The sequence below is a fragment of the Apaloderma vittatum genome, unplaced genomic scaffold (genome assembly GCF_000703405.1).
Source record: "Apaloderma vittatum isolate BGI_N311 unplaced genomic scaffold, ASM70340v1 scaffold23825, whole genome shotgun sequence".
Taxonomy (NCBI): Eukaryota; Metazoa; Chordata; class Aves; order Trogoniformes; family Trogonidae; genus Apaloderma; species Apaloderma vittatum.
This window is the reverse complement of record NW_009715749.1, coordinates 1-9,529: the sequence shown is the minus strand read 5'-3', so window position 1 is coordinate 9,529 and position 9,529 is coordinate 1. Positions and strand designations below refer to the sequence as shown.

Below are 9,529 nucleotides of genomic sequence, written 5' to 3'. Positions count from 1 at the left end.
CTGCTCCTCCGGCTTCCCGGCAGAAAAATCTCCGCTTTTTAAGGATTAGAACTGAATAGGATATTCCCATCCAAAAATTGGGGGGAAGAAAAAAAAAATGAAAGGAATCAGTATTGTTAGAGCTTGATTTAACTCTACTGGATAGAACTGTTGACTTGCTGTAATCACCTGAGAGATAATCAGACTCCTTTATGGAAATAGATAATTAAAATGATGGTTATCTTAGTCCAAAACAAGAGGGCTTGTGACTCACGTCGGGAATATGAACGAGCGGGTGGAGGAGCTTTGTTGAGACACTGTTCAGGTGTCTGCTTGGATGCAGGCAGGGCAAAACTTCAGGTCAGAGGATGGAAAAGCTCTGGTTCAGCCCAACCAGGGTCCTGCACGGCCCTGAGCAAAGGTCCCAGAGCTCCTGGGCTGCACCAAAAACCACCGGTGCAGGTCAGACATCTCCGTCTGCTACTCCTGCAGCCAGCAGCCTGTAAATGCTCATGAAAATTAAGCCTGTAACAGACTAATCTTTAGCTAACTCACCCCTTCTTCTCCTGACAGGGATGCTTTGCAGGTCTCCGAAGAGCAGTTAGCTACTTAAGTCAAGGGAGGTAACAGCTGAGCCTTAGAATACAAACAAGTGTAAGTTGAGGGGAACCACCTGTGGTAACTACTAGGCTTAGCCTTCACCCACTAGTAGGCTTTCCTCCCTTTATTTGGACAGCAAACTGGAAACTATAAGGTATTTTTATTCTGCTACTGTGCCCGTTTCCAGAAGAGGGAGCCAAGTCATGGTGAAATGCTGCCAAAAATCCACACCATTGTTCGATATGCTTTTTTTTTTTAAAAAAAAATAAAACAACAACAAACTAGCATCTATGTTCAGAGTTAACTGGAGGCAGGAGGGGAGCACACGGCAATAAGCTCAGAAAAGAACTGAAGAGTTCTTAGGCATGGTACGGTAATGACAGATACAGAAAACTTAACATAGTATTAACTGCACGTGGGTAGGAGTTGCTAAGTCTCACCGCGGTGGGATGCGAGCACCTCCAACACAGACACCGCAACAGCAGCTACTACCTTCCTACAGTTATAATTCAATTTGGAAATCAAGCACATCACGCAAAGTTTTATTTGTCATACCCTTCAGTTCTTCTGGTACTGCTCAGTATCACCTCTTCAATTCAGAGCTTGACTAATTTGTTTTTTACATAAGGAGTTAGTTTCACTCTCAAAAATAGCTGCAGATAGAAAAAGTGTTTGAGTGTAACATCCATCACATTCCTCTAAAGTTTGAAAAGTAAAACCAGAGACACCGTTCCTTTTACTGCTGTCTAATTTTCTGGAAGCAAACCCCCCACCAGGCTGACTAAATGGCAAACGGAATCAGTTCGGAAGAGAGGTGCTGACTAAAGAAAATCTTACACACAAACACAATCCCCTCTAGTTTTCCCTGTGTTCAGCTTAATCTGTCAAAGGATTAAACTAAACAAAAGATTATTGGGTTAATATTTGAGCTGACGTTTATCACTTAAGTTTATCCCCACAATTATTGTATTATTTGAAGATTTTTAGGAAGTTAAGACCAAATCCTGAAAGGGCATGAAAGGAGAAATAGGAACACACAGTCCGTAAAGAATAAGTGTAGTCTCCTGAAATCATGGTCCATCTGCAGCCTGAAAGCTCCCTCCTAATGCAGAGCAGTTGCAATGCCCCGTCTGAAGAGAAAGCACGTTTCTTCTAGTGCTGAATAATGCATCTTTGCAACAGTGCTGCAGACGGTGATGTGCTGTAAAATAAGCAAATTATTGGAGGTGACAAAGTGAGACCGCTTTTAAACAGCCGGCAACTCCCACACAGAAATCAGTCCAGGTGGGTACAAGGTAGCAGCATATCCTCCCAATCTCCATTCAACACACAAAGCGTGTCAGAACGCACAGTGGAAAGGAATAAAAGAATAGTTTCTAGCACCCTGACGTGCACGTTGAGAAGTACAAATCCTTCTGGGTTGCTCACAAGCTTTGCGTTTCGCCTCTGCACAGCTCGGCCGGTAAAGCTGATGAGCAGGGCTGGAGACACCGCTCCTCAGGTGACAGCTAAAAACTCTGCTTGTCCCTTTTTGTTAGGAACGTCACAGCAGAAACAAAAACTGACGGACTACGTCGCTGCTGGCTGGGAGAGAGATCTACAGGGCAGGTCAGAACCGTCTCAACTCACTGTAGCTTAAAGGCAGATTCAGGGCAAAATACAACTCCGCATCCTTCTATTTCCATTGAGGCAGGTATCTCAAGGACGCTTTCAGCTGCTGTCGAGAGCAGGAGGCCCCGTTACCCGCGAAGATAAGACACACAGGGATCACGCTCCAACTCCATTTAATAAGCTTCATAACGAACTCAGACAGAAAGTGGTTTGAAATAAGTCAAGCAACACCCAACTACGAGTCAAGGATTTTTTAAAGTAATGCTTTTAAGCTTATACTCAAGCGTACAAAGCATAAATTTTACAAATTAAAAACAATAAAATCATCCTAGAATAATGTAATGGCTTCCCCTACGTGTACAAGGAGTGGAAAGGAGACAGAATTCTTCCCAAGTGATTTCACGCATCTTAAACGCTACATAAGTGCTCTTCACATTCATTTCAATTTTTCTTTTAACACGGGCAGAAGGAGCTGAAAGTGTTTCAATCTTACAGAGAGAGGTCCTTCACCTGGTTTCAAGCTGTATATGTTTGCCTCTTCAAAAGCCTCAAGAGGAAACGCTTTAGTTAAAATTCTGGTTAGTTTCTGTGCAGCAGCCTCTGCTTTTCCACCTATATAAAATTAAACAGTTCAATATTTCTCAGAAAGTACCGCCAGTACTTGATCTTCATGGAAACCCGACATCCCCCACCCTTCACAGATTACTCCGCTGTACAACAGAAGGAACCACAGCTCAGCTTGAGAAAAGAAACATGGTAACAGTGAAGAAAGCAGGCATTAGGGAGGCTTAAGTTTTGGAAAAGAAGAGAAATTTGTAGCCTGATCAAAACACACTCCACACGCAGCCTTTCCACAGAGGCATATTTTACAACTCGACTTCTTCGCGTCCATAGCACTGACGCAAATCACCTTACTTGCTTTCAGCAAAGGAAAGGCAGGGGGAGGACAGGGCGCAGCGTACCGTGTTTAACGGCCAGACCTGTTTGCCACCGTCGAGTTTGGTACAAACCTCCTTACACGTTACTTTCATATCGTTGGAAACCAAGTGGAACAAAATATGTATTTTTACACTAAAGCAAAATGAGCAAAGTGGCATTTAATAATATTTGTTAAAGTGGTTATCTAACAAAAATGGGTTAACAAAATCCCATTCCTTAGTAGTCACCAAATAAGACACTTCTCATGCATATGACAGAAGTTCATTCGTGTACTGAGACGCCTGTTTACTGTGTACAATATTTCCATAAATTATAATGTTTCACAGCCCCTACCATTCAAGAATATTTCAAACAGATTATATATTATATTTGTATATGCAAACTATTTTATATACACTAATATAAAGATCCTTAGAAGTACCAATATCACTACCTTTATGCTTTCTCTAAAATGCATAGCTTTCGAATATTTTCTTGCAGTTACCAAAAACTTTACAGATTAAAGCTGCTTATCAATGTGGCATGTTCATAAAAACAAAGTGAGCTAGTTCTATACTAATTTTATATTAAACCCCTTAAAAACATGTTTATTTTTTAATGGGGGAAAAAAAAAACAACAAGCTAGTGAAAATTCAAGTAATCTATGCTCAATCTTTGCCCAAATACCATACGAAATTAACGTAGCGTTCTAGAAATAAAGTGAACTTCTCAACCAGGACTGTAATACTGCATTTCTCATGGAGAAAAATGCTAGGCATGCCACAAAAACGCACCACTTTCCACGTCATCCGGGAGAAGCTTCAGATGAGGTTTAGCAACACAAGTGTCAGAACAGAGAAAAAGCTGATCAGTTACACAGGAAGAAATTAGAGCTATTCCAGTTTTGTTTCTGCAGTTTGTTATTAAACAAAAGTTACATTAACCATACAGTTTCTCACAAACTAAAAGTTATACATGGTTTTCAGACATCAACCGACTGGAAAATTAAAAAATAAGAATAAAAAAAAAAATGTAAATAACCCACAACTGTTTGATGTTAGAATGAGCAGCCCGGGTGAAGGAAAGCCAGATCGCTCTTGTAGTTGGGGGACGACTGACAGCTTGTTTGTTATATTTCAACTTTAAGACCTCCATCCCACAAATGCCTCCAAGCGGAGAACAGAACAATAAACGGGAACAAATAATTTTCTTATATCCATCATCTAGCTTAACCTTGGCGCTCCGCCTCTCTAATAGCTGCTTAACAAACAATCGCTTCCCCCCCAAAAAATAGCTACACAAGTAAACAGTGTTCACAGTAATGCAATCAGTAACAGGGTTCGTTAGTTTCTGTAAGTCAGGTGTATCTGCAAAGCTTTATACAGTTTAATGCGCAAGTATTCCAGTAAAATTAAGTGAAAACTAAGTTTCATTCTACAGGGTAATATCTACCATACAAGACTAGATTATGTACAGTATGGGACTGGGGTGACAACTGCCAGTGTTTCATGATGTTCAGATCTTTCCCTCATCAGCTCCATCTTTGTTCAGCAAATCTCTAACAACTTGATAAATGGACCCTAAAAACCGATTTGGCAAGATTAATGCTTCCTACCACTGGGGATACACCAGCGTACGGTGCTGCAAAACTGAGTCGACCACAACATCCCATACCCAGAAGATTACAATTTGTTGACTTGAAAGTCTGGACTTCACATGTAAAAACATTAAAACCATAATCCTAACCGGAGTGAGGACAGTCAGTAAACAAACACAGGTGAAGATGAACTGCATCTCTTCAGGAAGGGATGGAAGAATTGAGAAAAGGGCAACTTCTGGTTGTAGACAGCCCTGCTCTGCTCAGCTCAAGGCATCAAAACCGACCCCTGTAGTGATAAAACTACACTTCTTATTCAGCAAGCACAAATGCAGATCCTGCGCAAGACGATGCATCAGAGGCTTCAACAAGCAGCTCTTCCCTCCGCTTAGTTTCCTACCAGGAGCATGGCTTTGAGCTCACAAACAGCCAGCGGCCTTCAAAGCTTTAGTAGCCCGCTGGAATCACTGCAGTGTCTACAGCTGCAAATTTAATAGGGGGGGAAAGGCTCCCGTTAACAAAACCCCTCAAATACTTCCAGGGGCCGTTTTGGTCATTGGTGAAAATTAAGAAAAAACTTCTTTCCAACACTAGTCCTCCTGAAAAGATGGGTCACTGATCCATTACGAACATAGCTCTCACCATATAAAAGCACCAAAGTCAGAAACAAGGAAAAAGGAAAAAAAAAAAAGTCCTTAAATTATGATTTACAAGTTTGTACACTATTTCCTAAGCAAAAGGTTGACCTTACTGCAAGGTTTATAGATGAAAACTTGACCAGTTACTTTTAAGGGGAATGTATATCTGGCTATAACTTAAAGGTAGAAAATATTCACTGTTCTATATACACATTTCAAACAGGAGACAGTTAAACTTCACTGAATAGTTGCCAATATAACTCCATATTAACTTACTGGCCACTAAACTGGGCATCAGTAGCCAATTAGAAAGCTCAAGTTCTGTACTTTTAAAAATGCTATTTTTCCTGTCCTGTTTAATTGGTTTTTTTAAAAATGTATTATAGTGCATAGCCTAAGTCAGACTTTCAAAGAGATACAGCGCCTTTCAATGCAGTTTTTGCAGCATTTAAAAGGGACTTTTCTCCCTTCAAATTAGGTGTTCATTGAAAAATCTGAATTGAGTGCTGTACTGTAGTAAAAATATTTCAGTCACAGACTGATATAAATGTATACTGTGCAGTACTACGATTGTTTGATGTCCATCTGCACACATTTTACTTGGGTTCTTCAATCGTCCCCTTGCTGAGGTCTGTCATTTTGGGATATTTCACTTTCTTCTGGTCCAGCTCATTCTGAGCCCACAGTAGTAGTTTCAGTAATTTTGCCAACTTGGGTGTTGATTCACGATTTTCATAGTCTAGAACAGCTTGATTAACCTCACTCCAAACCTGGAAAAAGAAATACCAGAGTTCAGTACTAGTTTTCAGATGATTAATATGGCTAATGTCACATAGACATTGAAAAGATCACACCCCGCGTGCTAATTCCTCAGAACACAGCGAGGCCAAAGCTCCACAGACTATGAGACTGGAGAAAACAAGGAAGAGAGACGAGGAGTTGGATACATTAACACCATTTCTTTAACCTTGCTTAAGAAATACTTCCGTTCTTTTGCATACCACCATATACTTTTTTTTTTCCTGAACATTTCCAAAATATTTGGACATCTTTTCACCACGTACGAATAAAAGACACCAATTCCCTTCTGCGAAAGGACTACCTTCTGTCGCTGCATCATGTTAAGCAAGTCTCCAAATGGTGATTCTTCGGGATTATCAAAGGCGAGCAAAGCCAGCGTACGCTCCATTTCTGTCAGGCATTCCCTGCTCTCCTCGCCTTGTTCTGCTAATTGGGTCTGAGCAAATTCCAGAGCTGCTTCTGTCTCGCGCTGCCGAATCAGTTCGATCAAATGCTGCTGCTACATACGAAAGACACCGCAATATTAGCTAAACAAATTAACAAAGCTTCTGTATTTCAGGACTGTAATCTTCAGGTGTTAGCATGCAATTTGAGACAAACACTAATGCATCGTTTCGTGGTACGGGGTCAATTCTTCGCAACATATGAGACAAGGAGCAGCAGACGTAGTCTACAGAAACTACTGAAAAAGGCAACTGGCGCTTTCAAGTAACGTGTTTTGAAACGACGTGTTACTAAAGGAACTCCTAGAAATTCAGCGTAACAGTAACTGCAAGTTGTTAAGTCGCTGACCACTGCTGCTGTTAGAAGTTTTCACGTTATTAATCGCGTATGATGGCTCCTGCACTGTGCCACAAAGCTTCCCACTGCTCCAAAATGATGCCAAGAACACTTGAAATTGCATCCATGTCTGGTCACAAACCTCGTGACACACTCATAAAATCTAGACTACTTTTTCCAGTTTCTCGGCAACTTCTAAAACAAACAAAGGTAAAGTTTGCCACCTGTCCTTACCTGCAAATGGAAGTAAAGATATCTGTTTGTATCTAGCAATTCTGGATGGAGGCTGTTTATTAATGCAATGGCTTCTTGAATCTGTCCTTTCAAGATCATTTCTCGAATTTTTATTCTTTCATCAAGAGTCTCTAAATCAACACTAGGTTCAATTCCAGACTCCATTCGAAATTTCTCTGCTGCTTCTTTGAAGCCCTCTGAAACAGAAACATTTTACCTATAAAATACATCTCGTGAAACACTTAAAAACAGAAATCAGCTTATATGAAAATATTGCTTGTGGATTTTTGGCATTTAAAGACTAAGTCTGAAGTTCTGAAAAATCCTTCTCTATTGAAATAAGCATTTACTCAACAAGCACCTAACGGCACATGCTTAATTTGTTCTTAACTCACGTGTCTTCATTCTCTAAGGATGCACACTACTTGTAGTCCTACACCTCTTGACATGAAAGCTTGGTTTACACTTAAACAAGGCAGTGTACCTATTCCAAAATCAGATTTTCAAAAAACACATTTTCAAAATTTAGGTGGCTTTGCTTCTCCCTCCAGCCCTCAAATCTGTTTACGCAGATCTAGCAATTTTACTGAGAAGACACAGAAAGTGCATTTTACTTTCTCATACTATTTTTTTATAAAGTTATGCCAGCTATTTTAAATCCGAAGTCATGCTTTCATACACACAGATATAATTTACACCACGCACTAGGATGCTCTTCCTTCATCCCAGAGGCTTCACTTACACACCAGTGTAAACAGGGGTGTAGATTGGATACAGGTGCCTCCGCCCTGGTGTAACTTACCGTGATGGTATGCAGCGTAATTGCTAGGGACAATCTGCGAGGGTTTTTGATTGCTCTAAGTATAAAGTGAGGCTATACGCTGAAGGAGTTAATACTTTTGGTCTCAAACTATTTTGACAGCAAGGCCCTTTTAGACTTTATCTTTTTAGCCAGTCAAAACTTGCTTCTGCTAGCCCTTCTGTGAGGCTTTCAGAGCGCTAACTAACAACTGCAACACATCTTGAACTCTGTTTCAACGGCACAAAGAAGGACATCGCACAGAAGCGGGTGATGGTTGTTTACAGCATTCCAGAAAACACTTTTCTGTATCTTTTAGCAAAAGAGTTAAGGTTAATAAATGCCACTTCTATCGTACGCTTACTGCTCAGTCTCTGACTCAGTCTGTTTCCACTCGGGACACAAGAGCAGTGCACATTGCTAAGAGAAGCCAACAGCAATCACTAAGTCCTCAAAGCCCTTAATTTCACTCCATCTAGTAGCATATTCTAGCTAAAACTGTCTGTCTTGATAAAATAAGTGATACGCATTTAGGAGCCTCCTAGCATTACTATTGATTTTTACCTGTAACAAGGTAGTTCATGATAAGGCGGTTCATGTCTGCTCTCTGGATATGCAAGTTATTAAGTTTTTCCATCCATTCATCTTTCGTGATTTCATCAGGTTTTTCTGCATAACTCATCCTGGACTCTTACTACAAGAAAGAAAAAGCATCTCATTTAACACGAATCAAGAAGAAGGAAGTTTAATGTGTGAAAGCCCTGTGTTAGTACCAGCTTCATGTCTTTTTTATGAGAGCTTTAAAATTAATAATCCAAAAGAGACCCTTTTATCTCAAACCATAGTTTTACATTTTTCTCCTCCTTGTTTCTGAATTCTTTCACACCTACCAGCCAGTCTCTAAAGCTGCTTTTATCCACTGTCAGAATAAAAAATTTAAATACCATCTTCTTGTACTTGCTCTTAAATCCACTCCAAATAAGACTTAGTTAGAATTTATACAGGACGCAAAGCATCACAATGTGAAACAAGTTAACCAAAGAGTTTGACAGCTAGCCAGAAAACGTTTAAATAAAAGACAGTGTAAATGATACTTGCTTTAAAATTTTTATCAAAACTTAGATGAGACAGCTCAAGATACTGCATATATTTTGCTACATTCTTGTATACATATTGCTACAAAACTGTGCATGACTCATTATCCAACGTACAACTAAGAGACTTACACTAGCTTAACTTCGCTGTTTGACAGCTAGCCAGAAAACGTTTAAATAAAAGACAGTGTAAATGATACTTGCTTTAAAATTTTTATCAAAACTTAGATGAGACAGCTCAAGATACTGCATATATTTTGCTACATTCTTGTATACATATTGCTACAAAACTGTGCATGACTCATTATCCAACGTACAACTAAGAGACTTACACTAGCTTAACTTCGCTGCCCCCAGAAGTACTTCTGCCAACGTCACCGATATATACACTTTTTTTTTTTTCAGGCTCGTAAGCAAAACGCTTTGCTAAACCCGGCATTTAATCGTTTCTACCTTCCAAGCCACGATCGCAGGGGCA

The 9,529-nt window shown here is 40.0% G+C and overlaps 1 protein-coding gene across 2 annotated transcripts; it reads right to left on the bottom strand.

Annotated features, from left to right (window-relative positions):
* Positions 1 to 3,276: 3,276 nt before the first annotated feature.
* Positions 3,277 to 8,646, bottom strand: GID8 (GID complex subunit 8). 2 transcript variants are annotated; one of them, XM_009869288.1, is made up of 4 exons: positions 8,522 to 8,646; positions 7,159 to 7,355; positions 6,446 to 6,643; positions 3,277 to 6,113 (listed from the first exon to the last, which is right to left on the bottom strand). In XM_009869288.1, exons 1-4 carry the CDS (start codon positions 8,637 to 8,639, stop codon positions 5,940 to 5,942), a joined length of 687 nt encoding a protein of 228 aa, XP_009867590.1. In that variant the 5' UTR covers positions 8,640 to 8,646; the 3' UTR covers positions 3,277 to 5,939. The 2 variants fall into 2 exon arrangements, with proteins under 2 accessions (XP_009867590.1, XP_009867591.1); XM_009869289.1 differs by having other exon boundaries at positions 5,361 to 6,113; positions 6,446 to 6,640.
* Positions 8,647 to 9,529: the final 883 nt, after the last annotated feature.